This window comes from Oryctolagus cuniculus, chromosome 10 (genome assembly GCF_964237555.1).
Source record: "Oryctolagus cuniculus chromosome 10, mOryCun1.1, whole genome shotgun sequence".
In the NCBI taxonomy this organism is placed as follows: Eukaryota; Metazoa; Chordata; class Mammalia; order Lagomorpha; family Leporidae; genus Oryctolagus; species Oryctolagus cuniculus.
Window position 1 is genome coordinate 54,327,052 of NC_091441.1, and position 22,487 is coordinate 54,349,538.

The window sequence follows — 22,487 nt, forward strand, 5'->3', positions numbered from 1 at the left end:
ATTATGTGTTGAGAACCTTCAACCAGTGAATGGAACAGTAGGTAGGCAGAAATGACTGTGCACGTTTGCAGAAGTGGGGAGAACTGTTAGGCAGCTGCCCTGGAGAGTGGAGCTTTGTGAGCCTGGTCCTTTGTGACTAGCCAGGGCCCTGCCTTGGGTGTGAAGCCTGCGGGCCTGCAGCTGGTGCGTGCCGGGGATTGGGCCTGCAGCTGCTTTATCTTCAGTCGGGTCAGCAAGCCATTGTGGGCCCTCTGTGGCAGTTACTCAGCTGCGCCGGCGACGTGCAGAAGCAGCTGTGGCTGTATTCACCTGTTATCAGATGGAGTGACTGCGTGCCAGGGACATGCCTTTCAGAAACAGGCAGCAGGTGCGATTTGGCCCACTGGCCATAGATTGCCTGCTCTGGCTCTAAATTGTGCCCTGTAGGAAACATACAGAGCTCTTGGGTTCAAGTGCGATGAGGACTGGACTTTGTCACAGGATATATCCCTCTTTGGATCTGAGGAAAACGAGAAGAAGGCAGGACAGGAGGAGAAGACACTAAGGGACATGGTCACCAGCACCATGGCAAAATCCAGCGCTCCTCTGGGATTCTGAGTGAACCTCTTCTGCAGCAAAGCAAACAGTGGCCTTGCTGATCTAAGGGGTTGGGCAATGCCAGCCCTCCACCCATGAACCTGGGTGTCTCGCTGTCCTGTTGGTTTTCTGTGTGGACACGTTTTGGGTCCACTAGGTGTCAGTAGAACACAGAATTTGCAATGACTCCGCTGGAGGAGCCCTTCCTTCCGGCACCCAGGAAAAGATTACACCGCAGGGAATGTTTGCAGGGAGCAGATGTGCTCTCAATAATGCATGCTCTATTTAAAAAACAAGTGATTGGATTTAATTAGCCTTCCTCTCAGTAACAACAGTTCCCTCACTTGTGCCAACAGACTTTTGTTAGCTTCTTGTAAAATGCTTTTTTTTTTCATGGGGGAGCTTGGGGAGTGGTAGAATGTGCATGGAAACAAAACAAGCCCAGGATTCAAACAAGACACAATGATTGTGCTTATAAATCAGTTAAGAAAAATTATGTATTATCCCAATTTTCAAACCAGACCCTGTGGCACGTAGTGCTTGAACGTGGTAGGGTCTGCTACATAGTTAGGGGCTGCTGGCTGACCCCCCTTCCTTCTTTCTCTCACTGTCTGCCTCCTTCTGTCTCTCTTGCTCTATCCCCCATCCCCACCCCAACTGGCTCAGCAGTTCCCCAGAGGTCCCCCCCGCCCCTCAAGGGCCTGAGATCCTGCCAGGACCACCTCTGGGTTTAATTCCGTCCTGCCTCCTTTGTGGGCAAACAGGGCAAGGGAAGGCCAGCGCAGGAGGCCCAGGTGGCACTGATGGGTGAATAGAGAGGAGACAGGTCTCTAGCTTGTGCCTGATGCACTGGCCCGTGGCCACCTTAGATTCGGCCATGGTTAGGTCTGTAAAGGAGGGCGGGTCAGTGTGACCGCTCTGGAAAGTGATGCTGGAACCAGTTACAAGGTTGTTTTTTTTTTTTTTTTTTTTAGAGATATATTTAGTTTATTTGAAAGGCAGAGTGACAGAGAGAGAGAGAGAGAAAGAGAGAGAGAGAGAGAGAGAGAGAGAGATCTTCTGTCTGCTGGTTTGCAACAGCCAGGTCTAGGCGAGGCTAAAACCAGGAACCAGGAACTCCATCTGGGTCTCCCACATGGGTGTCAGGGGCCCCAAGTACTTAAGCTATCCCTGTGGCCTTCCAGGCTCTGCGTAAGCAGGAAGCTGGCATCAGGGGCCAGAGCTCAGTGTGGAACCCAGGTTCTGTGATATGGGACACAGGCATCTGAGCTGCTGGGCTAAATGCCTGGCCCTACAGTTAGTTTTTTGTTGTCAAATTATAGGTTACAAGATGATTGCTAATAAATGTTCACTGAATTTGAAATTGTTAAAATTCCCTACTTGGGCCATTTAAAAGAGACAGGCAGTAAGATGTGGGTGTTTTTGACTTCATTCCTGCCCTACAAATCCAGGTAACTGTCCGTACCAGCAGTTCTATTCGGAACAAAGTCTCTTTCCTTGAGAAAAGCAGAGGATGTCAATTACGGTCATAACTGGATTTTCTTGCTACTGTTTTCCCCTCCTATCAATCTAGAGTGAGAAGGGGAATTTTTTTTTTAAGTCACAAAAGTAATACACAGTGATTCATTCAGCAAATATTTGAGCATCTGCTCTATGCCAGACATTGTTCTCCTGTTGGGGGTGTACAGCGAACAAAAAAACAGCCAGAAACCCTCCCTGAACTGGTGTTCTGTGAAGTAGGTAGGCAGTGAGCAAAGGAAAATGTGTGAGGTATCTGATGGTGGCAAGTGTAGAGAAGAATATAGCCATGAAAGGAGTGTGTGCATGTGTGTGTGTGTGTGTGTGTGTGCATGCCCCAGTAGGTTACAGGAAGTTGTTATTTTATACATTTGTACCTCTTTCTCCATGGGGGATGTGTTCTAAGACCCACAGTGAATGCCTGAAATTGCAGATAGTTATCAAACCCTAGATATATGATACATTTCGTCTTTTTTTTAATTTTTTTTTGACAGGCAGAGTTAGACAGAGAGAGAGAGAGAGAGAGAAAGGTCTTCCTTCCGTTGGTTCACCCTCCAATGGCCGCTACAGCCAGTGCACTGCACTGATCCGAAGCCAGGAGCCGGGTGCTTCCTCCTGGTCTCCCATGCGGGTGCAGGGCCCAAGCACTTGGGCCATCCTCCAATGCCTTCCCAGGCCACAGCAGAGAGCTGGACTGGAAGAGGAGCAACCGGGACAGAACCGGCGCCCCAACTGGGACTAGAACCCAGAGTACCAGCACCGCAGGCGGAGGATTAGCCTAGTGAGCCGCGGCGCCAGCTATCTATTTACCTACCTACCTATCTACCTATCTCCTGATGTGAAAGAATTTGTCAGGCACAGTACAAGATTGCCAGCAGTCACTAATAATTGTGATGATGTGAGATTATTGGCGTGGGTGACGTAGGTGTGGAGGTGTCTCTTTAGGCTATGACTTAAGGGGGACTTGAACACAGCACTGTGGTACCACAACAGTGCATCTGATGGTGGAGACGGCTGCTGAATGACTACTGAGAGGACTGAGTGTCTACTAAGTGTCTACAGCATGGACACCAAGTGCATACAGCATGAACACACTGGACAGAGCACTGGCAGGTCCCTGGGGTGGGAGGGACAGTGCCAGAGCTACTCTGAAGATCGTTCTGCAGTTTTCCATTAAATATTTTCAAAGTGCAGTTGCCACAGGGAACAGAAACCTTGACTAAAAGGAAACTGTAAGAGGGAGTCATGAACAAGACATTTCCGAGTGGGGCTGTTGCTCCTAGGGCAGGTGGGCCCTGCCTGTATCTGGGAGGAGAGGGCTCCTGGCAGAGGACACAGTAGCCAGCCCTCAAGTGCAGAACCAGAATGCCGTGAGACCAGAATGCAATTTTGTTTCCACTTGTAAATGCAAATTGTATTGTGGACACCTCTGCCCACTCCCAAGATGGTTTCCAAGGATACAGTTGTAGAAATAAATTTTTCAAGTCGAAGGGAATGCATGGTTTTGAAGGCTTTTGATAAGTGTAGCCACGTTGTATGTAACACCTTCTAGAAAGATACCAGTTTATTATCTCACAGCAGCATATGAAGGCATTGATCTGATGACCTCTGATATTATACAGTGACTTTAAATTGTCGGTGGATTCTTGGGCAAAACCTCATACATCTTTCATTTAAATTCTCTTGTTATTAGTGTGGTTGAATAATTTTTTATATGTTTCTTGGCCATTTGTATTTCTTGTGTGCGTGTGTGAGAGAGAGAATTACATTTTTGTCTACTTACTGTTTTTCTTTTGGAAAGTTAATTTTTTATAGTGATTTGAAAGATTCATTATACATTAAAGATACTGAACTCCAGCCTCTTTATGTTGCCAATAGTTTTTCCTAATTTGTTAATTATCTATCGATTTTCTTTATGGTGGTTTTGGCCGGCGCATTCTGTGGAGGATCTGTTGGTCTTCCATCTTGACTCCTGTCATTGGAGTTGTGTGTGAGAGAGCCAGAGGGGGACAGTTATTGAGTGGTGCAGTTGTAACTGTGCCAGGCCTTGCCCCTAGGCTCTGTGTATTTGCTGCCTTCTCTGAGCTACTCAGTAGCCTGCTGAGTTCTGAAATGGAGAAAGTGAGTTCTAGCAACCTAGCTGTAGAGTTGGAATATGGATCCAGGTTTATCCAATCACTGTTAAAAGCAAAATTTTAGACCAAATACTTTTTAATTTTTATTTTGAGAGGCAGACACACATGCACACACACACACACACACACACAGATTGAGAGAGAGAGAGAGAGATCCCAAATTCTTGTAACATTCAGGGCTGGGCCAGGGCCCAAGCTGGGAGCCAGTAACTAGTTCAGGTCTCCCCTGTGGGTGGTAGAAAACCAAACTCTTGAGCCATCATTGCTGCTTCCCAGGGTCTGCATTGGCAGGAAGCTGGAGTCAGGAGTTGGAAACAGGTATCAGATTAGGCATTTTGATGTGGAGTGTGAGTATCCCGATTTGTGTCATCTGCTAGACCAAATACCTAGCCCTAGAAGAAATAAATTTAAATTTATTTAAGCAAAGGACAATTCATGAATTGGGCAACACTTTGAATCAGAGGAGGAGGTTCGGAGAGGTCCTCGGTAGTGGCCTGGGCCAGTGAACTTTTCTAGACCAATGCAGAAGTAAAGACTATTTGGCTACAGCTAAGCATCTGCCTTTTTTTGGGGGGGGGGGGGTGGGAGGTGGGTAATAGTTCAACGGGCAGGCCATAGTTATATAATCAATCGGATGGTCTGCCATCCATGACTGGCTGAGGCTCAGATCTTTTTGTTTTTTATTTTTCAGTCAGTTACACCAAGTACCTCCAAGTTCAGTTTGAATCAGCTTACGTAAGAGCTCTGGGTACAGAGACAACCTCGGGCTAATGGCCTCCTTCTTATTTGCTTTAATACCACAAAGGCCACATCCTCTCTCCACTGTGTAAAACCCCTGCTCGGTGCAATGCTTGTCCCTCCTTCCTGCCCCCACCCCTGGATGACCTGGTGCATGTGAAGTTTGTCCACCTCTTAGAGCTATTGGTTAAAGTTAGGCAGCCAATTGCTGGCTCATTCCTTGGGAGCAAGAAAACTAATTATAATTTCAAAACATTTGGGTCCCCACATCAATTTTTTTTAAGATTTTATTTATTTATTTGAGAGGCAGAGTTACAGAGAGAGAGAGGGAGAGACAGAGAGAAAGGTCTTCCATCTGCTAGTTCACTCCCCAAATGGCCACAATGGTTGAAGCTTTTCCTATCTGAAGCCAGGAGCCAGGAGCTTCTTCCAGGTCTCCCATGTGGGTTCAGGGTCCCAATGACTTGGGCCATCTTCTACTGCTTTCCCAGACCATTAGCAGAGCTGGATTGGAAGAGGAGTAGCTGGGACTTGAACCAGCGCCTATATAGGATGGCGGCTCTGCAGGCGGAGGCCTATCCCACTATGCCACAGTGCCAGGCGCACCCCCCCCCCCCATAAATCTAAGATTATATTTGCGAGTGCTCAGAATCAATGTGATTTGCATCACATTAATCACATTAATGAACATTTGAGTCCATTTGGGCTGCTGTAACAAAAATACATAGACAGAGGCACTTACAGAAAACAGGTGTTTCTTTGTCCCAATTCTGGAGGCTGAGAAGACCCAGAGCAAGGCCCCAGCAGATTGGGTGTCTAGGGACAGCTGCTTTCTGGCTCACAGCTGTGTCATCATGGGGTAGGAGGGGCAGGGTGGCTCGCTGGTAAGGGCACTAATCCCTTTCCTGATGGCTCCATCCTTAGGGCCGAACCATGTCCCAAATACCTCCTGAATCTGTCACCTTGAGGGCTGGGTTTTCAACATTCAAGTACGAATTGTGAGGGCACACAACATTCTAACCATAGCAAGGAGAGTGAGCTTGTGACTACTAAACCACAAAGTTGTCGTTGCTGTTCATAGTGAGCGAAATGGAGAAGCCATGTTGTGGAAAATATATTTGAGTTTTGTCTTCCAGCCAGAGGGATCAGGGACTATATAAGCATCAAAGGTAAAACTGTTTAACTGCATTCTCACTCAGCAGGGCGCAGGGAGGGTCCCTGGATCCTTATGTCCGGTTTCCTATTCGATGCCTCAGTGTGGATGTCCTTAGGGCACCTCATGTTCATAATTTTCAAGATGGAATTTATGGTTTTTCCCCAATCAGAACTATTCCCGTTTTCCCTGTCTTTAGAGCATCCTCCACCCCGAGTCCAGTCTCCGGACTTCAGAATGCAAATTAGATCAGATTAGTCCCTGCCCTACCCTGGGGACAGCCCTCCATTTACTCAGTCCTCCTGCTTCCTCTGGCCCCTGGGCCTTTGCCCATGTTGCTTTTGTGTCTGGAATGCTATGTCCCTGGCACAGCTCTACCCCTGTACCTAGTTGAATTTGGGACCTCATCTAGAGCAGCGCCTCTTGGAGGAAGATTTCCCATCCCCACTAACCAGGTCAGATGTCCTTAGGGTCGACCTAACCTTTTTGATTGCTTTGTACCATTTCTTGGTGTACTATTTTCGATTTATTTTATATGAGCAAAATACACAGTCCGCACCCTTACAACACTTACAGTGACCTCGGGGTGGGGAGAAGCAGGTGCTCCCTCCCTGACGCTCTCAGAGGGGGAGTTAGGGGTTCATTGAAAGTCAGGTATATCAGGGACTTATCTTTTGATGATGCAGTCTGCTGATTTTCCTTGAAGATGGATATGTATGTATTCATTTGGTAAGGCCATGCCTTCATGGGAATTGTTGCCTGCTAGGCCCTCAGTTCTTTTCTTGTATAAAGTACTATACACTACAGATTTGCCTAAGCTAGCATAGACTGTGGTTGTACAATCTCGAAAGTGGAAAGGCAGCTGAAACCGTATGCATGTACAATCTTGAGTTTGAATTCTTTTTCCTCCTTGCCCTATATTTTCTCTCTTTTTTTAAAGATTTTATTTATTTGAGAGGTAGAGTGAGAGAGAGGGAGAGGGAGAGACAGAGAAAGGTCTTTCATCCACTGATTTGCTCCCCAGATGGCTGCAACAGCCAGAGCTGCACCGACCTGAAGCCAGGAGCTTCTTCCGGGTCTCCCACATGGGTGCAGGGGCCCAAGCACTTGGGCCATCTTCCACTGCTTTCCCAGGCCATGGCAGAGAGCTGGATTGGAAGTGGAGCAGCTGGGACACAAACCTGCACCCATATGGGATGCCGGCGCTGCAGGTGGAGGCTTAGCCCACTACGCCACAGCACCAGGCCCCTGTCTGTTCAATCTTACCTCACCCACACCCATTTTGGAAGCAGTTTTCTCAGCAAAATTGACGCTGGCATTCATTCTCCCTGACAGCAGCTGTGTTGAGACATGGGTGTGCGGGGCAGGAAGGCAGCCGCACGGCTGATGAGCATTCAGGGGCACCATGAAAGGGCTTTTCAGCCACTTCTTCTGCAGGTGTCTACAATTTTTTATTTAAAATTTGAGAGAGAGAGAGCTTCCATCTGCTAGTCTACTCCTTAAATGCCCCCAGTGGCTGTGGCTAGACTAAGCCCAAGCCAGTAGCTGAGAACTCCATCTGGGTCTCCCACATAGACGGCAGGGACCCTACTACTTGAGATATCACCTACTGCCTCCCAGGGTGTGCATTAGCAGGAAACTGAAATTAGGAGCTGGAGCCATGTGTTGAATGTGGGCACCGTGATGTGGGTTGTGGGGGTCCCGGCTGGCATCCTCACTGCTGCTCCACATGCCCGCCCAGGCCTGGAGGTGGTTGAGGTTCCATCCTTAGTGCATGTCGCACTGGCCCTCTTGGCCCTGAGAGAGATGACTGTGGACTACACAAGCACCAGTGTCCTGTGCCTGGGTCGTAGTCCCATGTTTGGAGCCAACTGTTTATATGGTGGCCCTGGAGCATTTCCCAGAAGTCTCATGGTCCAACTAGACCCATGTGTGCTTTCCTGCCCCCAACCCCTGCCTTGGGTTAGTTATCTCTTTATATTTTAAGGTAGATGGGTTGAAAGGCAAGATGTTTTCTTCTCACAACCATGGCCACTGAGACACTCTGATGTTTCCTTTGGAATTTATAATACAGCAGGAGTTTTCTTTGTTTATTTTATGAGGGAGGGGAAGTACAAATGTCAAGGGCCTCACTGACCTCACAGTCCAGAGTCCCGGGCCTGCTGCCGCCCAGCCAGCTGCTGCTTTCCCCGGGGCAGCATCCCCTGCTTCCACACCGCTGCTGTCTGCCTGTGGTGTGTGCTGGGGACTGCCCTCCGAAGCTTAGCCCGTGTCCCTCTCCTCTGGGCTGTGTGTGATGGGAAGGCCTTTCCCTGGGAGAATGGCAGGTGGCTGGTGTTACTGTTTTATAATAACTCCTAAATAACAAACCCTGTTTTCTGAGGCGTGGAAGCTACCACGTGTAATTTATTGAAAGTTCTACTGAAAGTGAAAAACAGAATGGCTAATGAAAGTGCTTTCAGACCATCATAAAGCTGAAAAATTTTAAGTCAAAACCATCATCCTCATAAGATTGTTGCACATTTTTTAAAAGGATACAGCATGTAAAACATTTAGCATGGTGCCTGATTTGTCTCCAGAGCTAAATACAGTCTGACCCTCGCAAGTGGCTGTAAGTATTTGCTGAATGAATTTATGTAGCAGGCAAGGTTTGAAGTCTTTACTGGAGATTGGAAATATTTAAAAATGAGGTTTTCTGGGAACTTGTCCAGATCAGGACTGATTTTGGATGGAGAGCTTGCTCATGCTATTAAAATGCACAAAGAACATTTTTTGAGCAGGTATACTGTTCCAGGAGAGCAGCTCATTGAGTTATTTGGGATTATTATGTTATATATCCTGCTGGGATGCGAGGTTCACTCTCTTTTGTTCATTATGTTGGGATAACCCTGGCAACCCGAGTTAATGAACTCGATGCCTTTCTAACCAATGAGAGAAGCACATTGATATGCATGGTATATGAAAACTGAGATTTAGATTTTCTTGAGGAGAGCAAGATTATAAACTGTAATAACCTGTGTGGCCACAATTGAATCAAGGCTTTGTGCCCTTCAGAAGTCTTTGAAGATTCCCTGCACTGAAATTCCAGCAGCGCCAGGTGAATGGTTGAAACCACCGTGTGGCCACCTAGTTGAAGTTCTAGGATTCTTTTTTTAAAAAATTCTGTTCTGCAATTCTATGGTTTCTTCTTCCTCCCTCCCTCCCTCCCTCCCTCCCTCCCTCCCTTCCTTCCTTCCTTCCTTCCTTCCTTCCTTCCTTCCTTCCTTCCTTCCTTCCTTCCAAGATTTAGCTATTTATCTGAAGGAGTTACAAAGAGAGAGGGAGAGACATCTTCCATCCGCTGGCCCACCCCTCAAATGGTTGCAATGGCTGGGGTTGAGACAGAGTGAAGCCAGGAGCCAGGAGCTTTGTCTAGGTCACCCACTTGGATAGCAGGGGCCCAAGCACTTGGACCATCCTCTGCTGCTTTCCCAGGCCATCAGCAGGAAGCTGGATCGGAAGTGTGGCATCTGGGAGTCAAACGTGCACCCGCATGGGATGCTGGCATGGAAAGCGATGGCTTTACCCTCTGCACCATGGCGCCAGTCCCCTCTGTGGTTCTGCTTGTTGTTTAGTAGACTGCCTAAGTAAATAGTCTTTAAAAAAATTTTTTTTTGATAATTTTGTATGAACTCAACACCCATATCCCATGGTGGAGTACTTGGATTCAGTTCCTGACTCCAGCTTCCTGTCAGTGCTGGCCCTGGAAGGCAGTGGTGATGGCTCAAGTACTTGGTTCTTGATATCCATATGGGAGACCTGGATTGAATTCCTAACTTCTGGCTCCAGCTTTGGCCCAGCACCAGCTCCTAAGAGCATTTGGGGAGTGAATCAGTAGATGAGAACTCTCTGCCTCTCAAAAAAAAAAAAAAAAAAAAAAAAAAAAAAAAAAAAAAATCCAAACCCAAATGCTTACTGCTCTTGAAAATACATGAGGTCTTTTCCTGTCCCAGCCTGCACAGCCAGGCCTTTCCCGTTTCCCACACTGGGGTCGGCCTCACCAGGTCGTTGGCAGAGCAGGGCTGTAGGGAAGATGGCTTTGCCAGCCTCTGTCCCTCACATCTCCCTGAGCAGCTTGGACAGGGGCACTGGGGAAGCCTCTAGTGCTGTGGTTGGTGCAGCTGGACACTGGTCCTTGCAGCTAGGTCATGTACGGTGACAGCGATATCGGCTTCTTTCTCTTTCCAGGGCTCACGTTTTGACATGGCTTCCTGCTTCGCTGCTGTTTGTGGGTATAATCTATGCTGGCTCCAGAGCCCTGTCCAGACTGGTGAGTGAGCAGTTGGCACGAGGACAGCCCCCTGCTCTCCTTCCCCCTTGCCTCTAAACCAGCTGCCCCCCCCGGGGCCCCTCACGGGCAAGGCGTGGGCTTTAATCCTGGCCAGTCCAGATTGGAGGACGAGTGCCAAGGCCCATGCCTTGCTTTGCCCCGCTTTGAAAGTGAAAGTGACCACATCACAGGGAAGGGCCATCCTGCCTCACCAGGTAGAGAAGCAGAAGACAGAGTGGCATTTGCGGAGCGCTGCTTGGGCGATCTCCCCATGCAGGCCAGCACCGCAGTCCCCCGAACGCGGGCGGTCGTGGGAGCGAGGCAGGAGAGCCCAAAGCTGCAGCTTGCTTCTGCAGAGCTGTCACGGCCCTGCCCACGGCCACATGGCCTGGTGGGCGCTGGGCTCCACTGTGAATGCCGATGCCTCCACACAGTCGGCGCCCGGGACATGGTGGTGGGAATAAAATAAGTTATCTGTTCTGTCTTCCCTCCCCTCCTCCCGGGGACCGAGCTTTGCAAATGTTGGGACTGCGAAGAGCAAAGCCGCTTCCAGAGCTGTGATTTAGAGCTCCAGAAACTTATTTTTGCTGCTGAAAGAGAATCCATTAAAAGCACCATTAGCAGAAGGTGGCTTAAAAACCAGAAAGCCCATTCCTGCTTCCTTCTCACTTGCACTCTGAGTGCTGTTTCTATTTATCAGAAACTGTAGTATGCTCTGACTTTTGGAAAAATACAGAATTAGCAAAAGAGCTTACTCTTTTTTAAAAAAAAATAAATAAAGTTTGCTGTTAGGTTGGTCCCTTCAGTCTCAGATATAAAAACCATGAAAACAAATATACGAAACCTACCTAACTGGCTAGCAGTGTTATTGTTAGGAGACTGCCAGAGTTGCAAATCAGTGGTTGAGAGTGCAATTGCGAAATTAAATCCTTTTTGTTTGTGATTCATAAGCTTGAGTAGAAGGGATGATATATATACAAAGGGACTTCAGAGAGTTTATGGAAAATGGAAATAAAACATAAACTTATTTGGCGCGGAAGTGTTTTTTTGTTTGTTTGTTTGCTTGTTTTTTACAGGCAGAGTGGACAGTGAGAGAGAGAGAGAGACAGAGAGGAAGGTCTTCCTTTTCCGTTGGTTCATCCCCCAATGGCCACTGTGGCCGGCGCACCGCGCTGATCCGAAGCCCAGAGCCAGGTGCTTCTCCTGGTCTCCCATGGGATGCAGGGCCCAAGGACCTGGGCCATCCTCCACTGCACCCCCAGGCCACAGCAGAGAGCTGGACTGGAAGAGGAGCAACCAGGACTGGAACCCGGCGCCCCAACTGGGACTAGAACCCGGTGTGCTGGCGCCGCAGGCGGAGGATTAACCTAGTGAGCCGCGGCACTGGCCAATCGCGTGGAAGTTTTTTGAAATCCATGCAAGGTTGTTTTTTCATAATAGGTATGTTTTCCATGGACTTGTTGAAGACCTCCTTGTACAACGGGAGACACACTTCCCGGGTGGGCAGGTTGGTGTTCACCCAGAACCTGAAGCCGCCGCTGGCTCTCTGCTGCCTCCTCTTGGCCGCATCACGCTGCTGCGAACGCGCGGTCTCCCCTCGCACCCACGGCCTGGCACGGGTGCTTCCTCTGCTACAGCACAGGGCGTAGGACTTAGGTCAAGCGATGTGCTGCTCCAAGGCTTTCCGCATTTTTTTTCTAGTTTATAGATACTTACGGATTCCAGGATTTAAAAAAAATACTTTATTTTATTATTTGAATAGCAGTGAGCATGAGAGAAAGAGAGAGAGAGAGACTGCCCATCTGCTGCTTCACTCCCCAACTGCTCGTAACAGCCAGGCTGAAGCTAGGGGCTAGGGACTCAGTCTGCGTGTCCCATGTGGGTGATGGGGACCCAGGGACTTGAGCCATTGTCTGGTGCCTCCCAGGATACACATCAGCAGGACACTGGACTCAGGAGCGAAGTGGGGAGTGAAACCCAGGCCCTCTGCTTTGGGATGCGGGCACAGCACCCGTAGTGTTGGGGGGTGGGTTTTCAAGTCTGAAACCAGGCACTGGGACGGTCTGCCAGGGCAAAAAGGCTTTTGCAGTAGACGGACAGCATGGGAGGGAGGTGAGGGGAACACTGGGCGGCAAGTGGGGGTCTGAAAGGAGGCCCGTGGCGGGGAGTTGTCCTTTTATGTGCCTTGCCTGGGAAGGGACCGTGTATTCACGTAGAGACCCCACCCACTGCCATGAAGTGGGCCTGGACGGGCACAAGAGACAAGGCTCGCCCACGGGTGTTTATCTGCATCACCAGTGTACGCCGTTTGGTCTTATCAGCCTAGGATGTCCCTGGCAGGGAGCTGTGAAAGTCAGAGTGAGGCCCAGGTATCCTCAGGGGCGTGTCCTCTGTGCCTCACTTTCCCAGGGGTGGGGTTCACCCTTCGTGTCCCAACGGCCTAGCGCCAAGTGGCATCTTGACCAGTGGGCCGAACACATGCTCCGTGATGCCAGGATTTTGAGGCTCGAGTCAGGAAGGCATTGTGCTTATGCTAATACTACTCTCTGTATGGTGCTTTCTCATAGGTTTCCACAGTGATTTTCTTGGTGTCTTTTCCTGGGATTACTCACCTGACAGGAACAGGCATAGGTGTGGAGATTCTCTCTGCAGAGCGACAGCGACTCCCCAACTATTGCTGCTTCAGATTTGTCTCTTTAGGACCAAGGCATATAGATTTTAGGATGAGCACCAGATGTAATATTTGTGCTTCAGTTTTGGTTGCAGTTAGGTGTTATAAAGCTCACGAATGAGTCTAAGCAAAAGGAAAATTTACTGGTTCATATAAGTAAAAGTTTGTAGGATAGAATACTCCTTCAGGCATGGCTTGATCCAGAGGTTCCAATGACAAACTCAGAATCCAGCTTTTCTTTTTGTCTTTCAGTTTAGCTCTCTGTCCTTGCTCCATTTCATAGCCAGGCCCTCCCCTCATGGGTATTGTTAACACCAGGCCCACATCTACACAACTTTCTTTCTCTCTTTAAAATTAATTTATTTATTTGAAAGGCAGAGTTACAGAGAGGCAGAGGTAGAGGCAGAGGCAGAGGCAGAGAGAGAGAGAAAGAGAGGTCTTCCATCAGCTGGTTCACTCCCCAGATGGCCACAACGGCTGGAACTGCACTGATCCGAAGCCAGGAGCCAGGAGTCTCCCACATGGGTGCAGGAGCCCAAGCACTTGGGCCATCCTTCACCGCTTTCCCAGGCCATAGCAGAGAACTGGATCAGAAGTGGAGTAGCCAGGACTAGAACCGGCGCCCATATAGGATGCTGGCACTGTAGGCAGCAGCTTTACCCGCTTTGCCACAGCACCAGTCCTGATCTGCACAACTTTCATGGACAAAGCCAGTCTTCCTGGGAGCTGCTGCTTGAGCCCCTGGGTTTACTCTGATTAGAGCAGCCAGGACCACTACCCATCCCAGCCAGGAGGATGGAATGATGTTGATTGGCCAGCCTAAGACGATAACTGGGTAACCTGTGGGTGGAGAAGCTCGGAGCACTGACTGGCCAGCCCTGGTCATACGGAGTCCCTGCCTGGACCCTGGAGACTGAGAAAAGGGTGTGGGGGATGCTCAGTATTGATGTGCTTTAGTAAAAAGGGGAGGGGGACACTAGGTGGCCAAACTCCCTCCGAAGTCCACCGTAAGTGCCATTCTGGCATGTTCCCAGCAGGTGGGGAGGACTGTAACCCGGAACAGGGCTTCCCACCGCAGGTGTGCCTGCCTCTGAGCTCTTGCTGACCTGGCCACCAGGACGCTGTGCAGCACGTCCACCAGCGTCACCACTGGACATGCTCTTTAGTTGAGTTTGTTTTTTTAAACGGAGCTCTTTGAAGAAGGAAACAACACACTGAGCGACATTCTGGTGCCAACTCCCTACCTTTCACGTAGCAGCACTTGGAGCGGCCCTGACCCACGGTACAGCCTTCTGTAATAGGCGAAGAGAAGCTGCTGCAATTCAGACCCTTGGAAAGAGGGAGACCACCAAGCCCCAAATCCACCCAGGCAGAGCGGGAGCAGGGTGGAGAGGAGACAGAGTACTGGTTTGTTTTTTTTGGGGGGGGGGGGACTCAACCAGCATCTTTTCTTTGTGTCCTGAATTCTTTGTTTTTACACAGTTGCTTTGAAATTCAGAGGGTGGGTAAACAGGAGGTCCTGTACAGGTCTTGTTGGATAGAAAGCAGGCATCAGTGTGCTGGGGCCAGGCTGTCCTGTAATGAATTCTTAAGGACTTGGTTAAAATCCATGGGTGTGCCGGCGCCCCGGCTCACTAGGCTAATCCTCCGCCTTGCGGCGCCGGCACACTGGGTTCTAGTCCCGGTCGGGGCGCCGGATTTCCCGGTTGCCCCTCTTCCAGTCCAGCTCTCTGCTGTGGCCCAGGAGTGCAGTGGAGGATGGCCCAAGTGCTTGGGCCCTGCACCCCATGGGAGACCAGGATAAGTACCTGGCTCCAGCCATCGGATCAGTGCGGTGCGCCGGTTGCAGCGCGCCGGCCGCGGCAGCCATTGGAGGGTGATCCAACCGCAAAGGAAGACCTTTCTCTCTGTCTCTCTCACTGTCAAAAAAATAAAAAAATAAAAAAATCCATGGGTGTATTGTTATGCAAACTGCTGTGCAGGCAGCTCTTCCATAAAGTCCTGCTTTATCTGACAAGGCCTTGCAGCCTGTACCGTGGCTCACTTGGTTAATTCTCTGCCTGTGGCACTGGCATCCCATATGGGCGCCAGGTTCTAGTCCTGGTTGCTCCTCTTCCAGTCCAGCTCTCTGCTGTGGCTCAGGAAGGCAGTGGAGGATGGCCCAAGTGCTTGGGCCCTGCACTCGTGTGGGAGACCAGGAGGAAGTACCTGGCTCCTGGCTTTGGATCGGCGTGGCTCCAGCCGTAGCAGCCATTTGGGGGGTGAACCAACGGAAGGAAGGAAGACCTTTCTCTCTATCTCTCTCCCTCACTGTCTAACTCTTTCTGTCAAATAATAATAAAGAAAATATCTGACAAGGCCTTGAAGTGCTATTCTGAGTTGCACGCTACTCCTGGAGGAAGCCGAGGTAACTGTAAGGTGCTGTGGGGAAGGATTTTTTGTTGGTTTTTCTACCTCAGACTCAAAACCAGATGATACATGAGATTAAGGGAAAGGAGATTATTCTGGTAGCTATCCCTTCTTCCAATTTTCTTTTTTGAGATTTCTTTGTTTATTTGAATGTCAGAATTAGAGAGAGAAAAGGAAAAAGATCTTCCATCCACTGGTTCATTCCCCAGATGGTCGTAATGGCGAGGGCTGGCCCAGGTTGAAGTCAGGAGGAGCCAGGAGCTTCTTCTGGCCCTCCCACGTGGCTGCAGGGACACAAGCACTTGGGCCATCTTCCACTACCTTCCTAGGTGCATTAGCAGGGTGTTAAATCGGAAGTGGAGCAGCCGGGACTTGAACCAGTGCCCACAATGGATACCAGCATTGCAGGCAGCAGCTTTACTTACTGTGCTACAATGCCAGCCCCTCTGCAAATGTTTATCCAGGACCTATCGTGTGCTGGCAGCTTACAGACAAATAGGGCCTGGCTCCTGACCTTGGGGAAGGGGCAGCCGGGCTGACGTGACCCTTCCGTGTCAAGTGTGCGCGGGCGCTTCCTAATGCCAGGCCTGACAGCATGTGAAGTTGGATTCCCGTTACGGGGGCTGATTCAGTCCTGCATGTGCAGCCTTCCTCCCCTGAAGGCAGTCCCCATGGGACTCTGATGGCACTGGTGTCATCTTGGAAGGGACAGTACAACCTGGATGGGCTGCTATTTGTCTTGCTATCCTTTCCTAGCCTGAGGCCTCCTAAGCTAGCGCTGAGGCCGGTTGTGCACGCTGAAACCTCAGCAAGCTTGCTCAAGGTAACCATCCTGGTGCTGGTGGCTTGGCTGCTCCAGCCGTGCTGTTGTCCTGTGTAGGAAACAGCAAGTGTAGGCTAAGGCAGGGCTGGGACTGGTTTCCATACCAAGCTCTTTGATCACATCCCTTCCTGGCTGCTGTCATGGTTCCTGTCTTCCATGAGCACAACATTCAATTCAGTAAGTACAATGGGGGATGGGGTGTTGGTGGGGAAGTGCACACGAGGAAACAAACCCATTGGAGTTAGGGAAGCGGGATCTGTGGGCCCGCGCCCGCTGTGGCTCCAGTGTCAGATACAGGGACTCGGGTCCCCGGGGGAAGGGTATAAGTGTTGGTGGAGAGTGGCGAGGCTGCCCCCTGGGCTCCCCGTTGCAGTCTTCTCTTTCCTGTTGTTTTCTTCTCCCAGCTGATCAGAGTCAGCTGTAAGGATGGCTTTTGAAACTGTGGGCTTGGTGGCAATACAGTGAACCCCTCCCGAGATTCTCGTTCTCGCTCCAGCTAAAACTGATTCCAAAAAAAAAAAAAAAAAAACCAAAACCTGTTTCCCATAATTCTTACAAAATCACTTATTAAAACTGGAACCCTGGGGGGAAAGCTTCATGACACTGGATTTGGCAATGATTTCTTGGATGTGACACCAAAGGTACAAACAACAAAAGGAAAAAGAGAGACTAATTGAATTTCATCCAAATGAAAAGCTTGGATGCATGAAAAAACAGTATCAACAAAGTGAAGTGGCAGCCCAGGGGTGGGCAGTTGGCCTAACCCTTAAGCTGCCTGCTTGGATGTCTGTGTCAGTGCCCGTGTTTGATCTCAGGTCTGGCTCCTAACTCCAGCTTCCTGTTAATGCAGACCCCAGGGGGCAGCAGTAATGGTTCTCATAATTGGGTCCCTGCCACCTATGTGGGAGACCTGGACTGAGTTCCCTGCTCCCAGATTTGCCCCTTTGGATGTTATGGGCATCTGGGGAGTGAACCAGTGGTTGGGAGCTCGCTCGCTCTCTCTCTCTCTCTCTCTCTGCCTCTCTAATAAATTCTCTTCTAGAAAGACAACATATAGAATGAGAGAAAATGTTTGCAGATTACTTATTTGATAAATAATTAATATTAGAGACCATGTAGAGAAGTTTTTTTTCTAAGATTTATTTATTTATTTGAAAGGCAGAGTTACATAGAGGGAGGGAGGGAGGAAGAGAGGGAGAGAGGGAGAGAGAGAGAGCGAGCGAGCGAGCTCTTTCTTTACCCGGTAAGCTGTGGCATAGAGGGTAAAGTCACCACCTGCAATGCTTGCATCCCATATGGGCGCTGGTTCTAGTCCCAGCTGCTCTACTTCCGATCCAGCGCTCTGCTATGGCCTGGGAAAGCAGTGGAAGATGGCCCAAGTCCTTGGGCCCCTGCACCTGTGTGGGAGACCCAGAAGAAGCTCCTGGCTCCTGGCTTCAGATTGGTGCAGCTCCAGCCGTTATGGCCAACAGGGGAGTGAACCAGCAGATGGAAGACCTCTCTATCTCTGCCTCTCCTTCGCTCTCTGTGTAACTCTGACTTTCAAGTAAATAAATAAATCTTAAAAAAAAAATAGCAGCAAAACAAGGTAACAAGTGTTTATTAGGATTTGGAGACATCAGAACCCTTCACTCTACTGTTGGGAATGTGAAATGGTGCAGCTACTGTGGAAAATGATATGGTGGTTCCTCAAAATGTTAGCCAGAGAATTACCGTGGGATCCAGCAATCCCCCTTCTGGCTGTAGACCCAAAGGGACGAGCATAGGGAGATGAAGAGCTATTTGTGTGTCCAGGTTCATTTGGTGACTATTCATAGTAGCTAAAAGGTGGAAGCAGCCCAAGAGTCCATCAACAGATGAGCAGATAAAATGTGGTCCTTATGCACAGTGGAGCTGTCACGTACTGCAACGTGAGGACATCAGCCTTGAGGACGTTAGAATACGTCTGTCATGGAAAAACAAACCCTGGGGTGGGGGGCACTTGGCCCTGTGGTTCAGTCACCACTTGGGATGCCCATACCTCAGATTGACATGCCTGGTTCAAGCTCCTTCTACTTTCTCTCTCTCTCTCCCTTTCTCTCTCTCTCTCTCTTTCTTTCTTTCTTTCTCTCTCTCTCTCTCTCTTTCTCTCTTTCTCTCTTTCTCTCTTTCTCTCTTTCTTTCTCTCTGTCATGTCTCTTTCTCCCTCTCTGCCTTTCAAATAAAATAAAGATCAATTAAAATTTAATATACCACCAGTCCCATAAGATTCCCCTTACATGGAGTACTTAAAGTCATCAAATTTATAGAGGCAGGAAATCAGAATGATGCTTGCCAGGGGCTGTGGGGAGGAGGGAATATGGGCTGAGTGTTTCATGGACAGAGAATCTAAGGTTTGCAAGACAAGAGGAGTTCTGAAGATGAGTCGTGGTGGTGGGTGCCCAGCATCAGGAATGTACCTAACACCACCCAACTGTCTAAACTGACTAAACATTGCGTAGTGTGTATTTTACTACATTCTTTTAGAAGCTGGATTCCAGTACAAGTTTTCTTGAGGGTTATGTGAGAAGGATGACGGTGTGTTCCTACGCGTCTCACTCAGAACTCCTTTCAGGCTCAGTGAGCTGCACGTATTTGGTTTCACTGGATTCAGTTATATGCACTTAGGTAAAAATGCAAGAAAGTTAGCAGTTTCCTGAGAGCAGGAAGTCTGCCCCTTGCTCCTGCCCAGGGTGCTTGTGCCAAGTTGGAGCATGACACCTCTTTAGGCCTTTATTCCCATGCCTGTCTCTTAGGATTAGCATTTTGCCAAACTGGAGGAGCTCTTGGTATTTTACAGTGTCTGTTATTCAGCCAACAAGACCCCTAGGCCACACTCAGCTACTTGTGATGCAGAAATGAAGACAGAAGACCTCTAGGCTCTGCTGAGACACACTGGCAAGTAGAGGCTGGTCATCTGCCCTCAAGGAGTTTGCCATCTCTCTGCAGAATAGTCAGATTAATGTAAACAAACACTTGAATTCATTTCATGCAAATCACTTTATGGATATTCACTTACATGTACACAGATGCATATTCAAATACTTTGCCATCTTTCAAAAAGAACGCTCAGTACTCACAGTGCATAACATAATAACAATTAAAGTAAGAGAATTTTAGACAAGATCTAGGTAGAGACTAGTAGTGCTAGCGGGAGGTGAGACCATTGAGAGGGTTATTCCGTAAACGTCTCCCAACATAAATGCAGGCAGTCTGTGATTCAACTCTCAGCTTTCTGCAGCCACATGGACCGCTTAGGAGATTCTCAGTGCTTGTTAAGGGTGGAACCGTGTCTGAAGAAAGCAAAGCTTCCACTGGTTCTCAGGTCTGGGGGGAAGTTTTCCTGAGTCCTCAGGAAGGGGAGGCTGGGCTACCCCATGGGGCAGGCCCCTGGAGCAAACACAGCAGTCACTTGTCTGGGGTCTCGGATTCTGAGGAGGCACCATGACAGAGAACAGGTCAGTAGGAGCATTCTCTGGGGGTAAGATCCACCACTTACTCACCGTCTGGCTCCATCCAGGGCTTGGCAGGCTACCCTTAAACAATCCTCATGCGTGTGCACTTTCGATGGCTATTATGTTACCAGAGAAGGCAAGGTTCTTGTCTTCATGCAAGAAAGAATTCAGGCATGAGACAGAGAGTAGTGGAAAGCAAAATAGCAAGGTTTATTAGAGTAGGTGTGGGGAACAACTCAGACTAGACTAAGTTACTGGAATTAAGACTTATTCTATGCATCTGCTCTCCCACAATATGGCGCTGGGAGAGGAGTAAACAACTTCTATGCAGCTGCCTCTCACCAACTTGAGTGATGACCTGCAGGAGCTGATCCTGCTCCTGATTGGAGGAGAGCAGAGTACTCAGCATGTGGGTAGCAGAGTTGGGATTGGTGGAAGAGGACTATAAAGGAGGAGAGAGACAACATGCACCAGGAATACCTGAGGAACATCTGAGCAGCCCCCGAGAGAGCCGGCCGGCGGTGTGCCGCTCCCCCGCGGAAGTGGGGAAAGTGGCGGGGGGCCCGCCCCTCCACGGAGGTGGAGGGAAGGCAGCCAACCCGGGAAGAACCAGCAGCAAACCCGGGGAGGGCCGAGCAGACAAAAGAACAGTGCAGGGTCTTGTGTCGTTCCTCCGCGAAGAGGGGGAGCGACAAGTAGGGACATCCGTAAGAACGGATGGGCACCTCTCCAGACAGAGCCTGAGAGAGAGTGCCCAGTCGCTCAGACTGGGGGAGAGCGAGGTTACATGGTTGAGTGGAGAGAGTACACCTGGGCAGGCCAGGTGGGTGGCTCAGCAGAGAGGCAGAGGGCTGAGCGTGCAGTCTGGTGGAGGCTGGGGGTTTTTTAAGGGTATCGATCTTGCCTGCCCACCTCTGCTCCTCATGGAACAAAGGGCTTTTTGGATGTAAATATGAAAAATTCCTATCTGAGTTTTCCCCCTGAAGTTATCAGACAGGGGGAAGCCTGGCTGGCGTTGCTCCACCTTAGAGGAGCCTTAGAGGAAGGATGGTTATCGGGTTGAAGGGGCAGGGCGTTTAAATGCAGAGACTGGGCTGCACCTGGAAGGTCATCGGGATGACTTCGAGATGAGGATGCTGGACCTAGATGTCAGCTCCTTAGGCCTTTGTCACACACACATAAGCTCATTTCTGACTTCCTACCTAACAATTAGACAGCTGGCAGTGTCCAGGGTTGCTCTCTTTGGCAAGAGCCTGGGGTACAGTTATTCTATATTGTAGGTTAAGGATGCAGCTATATATTTAACTCACTCAAATTCTGTTATAAAAGGTAAGAAGCTGACCCAGGACTTGAGCTTGAATAAAGCGTCATTTATATCTCTGCAGAGTGACTCAAGGTGTGCCGGTGGGCGGGTCCAGGTTTTCCATAGAAAACCATTCTAAGTCAGTTCCAGCAACTGAACAAATAGTAAGCAAGGCTTCATAATTCCACTCTGGGAAGCATGGGGATACCGAAGTATTTCTAAGTAACAGTTGCCAATTTCTCTTCTTAGCCAATGGAAAAATACATGGATGAGATGTTGAGCTTTAAGCTAATTTTTATTTTTGTAAATGTGCTCCTTCCTAAGAAATTAAATGATTTGCCTTGTTGTATAGTTAAATTTGATCAATTACGTTTTGGCAGACTTGTGTTGAAAGTATGATTCGGGGCCGGTGCCACGGCTCAATAGGCTAATCCTCCGCCTGCCGCGCCGGCACACCGGGTTCTAGTCCCAGTCAGGGCGCTGGATTCTGTCCCGGTTGCCCCTCTTCCAGTCCAGCTCTCTGCTGTGGCCCAGAAAGGCAGTGGAGGATGGCCCAGGTGCTTGGGCCCTGCACCCCATGGGAGACCAGGAGAAGCACCTGGCTCCTGCCATCAGATCAGCGCGATGCGCCGACCACAGCGGCCATTGGAAGGTGAACCAATGGCAAAGGAAGACCTTTCTCTCTGTCTCTCTCTCTCTCACTGTCCACTCTGCCTATCAAAAGAAAAAAAAAAAAAAAGAATGGTTCGGGCGTTAGGGTTCCTGTTGCTCCATTTTTCCTGGTGGAAGGTAGACTTGTTGTAGAGGCTGTTCCTGGAGTGTTGACAGTGAGGAAGAACACACTTACCTTTCTGTTCTCTTTAGCAGCAAGCAAATATCCAGATCATCTAAACGAGGTTTAGAGAGAACCCTTAGTTTTCTCATCTGTGTAATGGGGATGCAAACAGTGTCTATTTTACAAAGTTACTATGGAGTTTAAATATGTGAAAGCAAAGGGCTGGCTTGCTGGCACAAAGGGTTAAGCAGCTGCCTGCAGTACCAACAGCCCTTATTGGTGCTGAATAACGTCCTGGCTGCTCCACTTCTGACCTAGCTCCCTGCTTATGCACCTGAAAAGGCAGCAGAACATGGCCTAAGTGCTTGGGCCTCTTCATCCACATGGGAGACCCCGATGGAGTTCCAGGCTCTTGGCTTCAGCCTGGCTCAGCCTGGCTGTTGTGGCAATTTGGAGAGTGAACCAGTGGATGGAAGATCTCTCTCTGTCTGTCTCTCCCTGTCTCTATCTCTGTCTCTCTCTCTCTCTGTCTCTCTAATTACCTTTCAAATAAATAAATGAATCTTTTGTTTCAAAAAACATGAAGGCAGGTACAACGGTGTCT

The 22,487-nt window shown here is 49.2% G+C and overlaps 1 protein-coding gene across 6 annotated transcripts in view; it reads left to right on the top strand.

The window, feature by feature from the left end:
* The window catches only part of TMEM241 (transmembrane protein 241), a 128,542-nt gene that overhangs the window by 16,564 nt on the left and 89,491 nt on the right, over window positions 1–22,487 (top strand). For 2 of the 6 annotated variants that reach the window (XM_051851343.2, XM_070050393.1), the window contains exon 4: window positions 10,348–10,429. The exons of the other annotated variants lie outside the window; for them this stretch is intronic. In XM_051851343.2, the coding sequence (XP_051707303.2) occupies window positions 10,348–10,429 (82 nt within the window). The remainder of the gene's footprint in view (window positions 1–10,347; window positions 10,430–22,487) is intronic. 6 annotated transcript variants of the gene reach the window in all.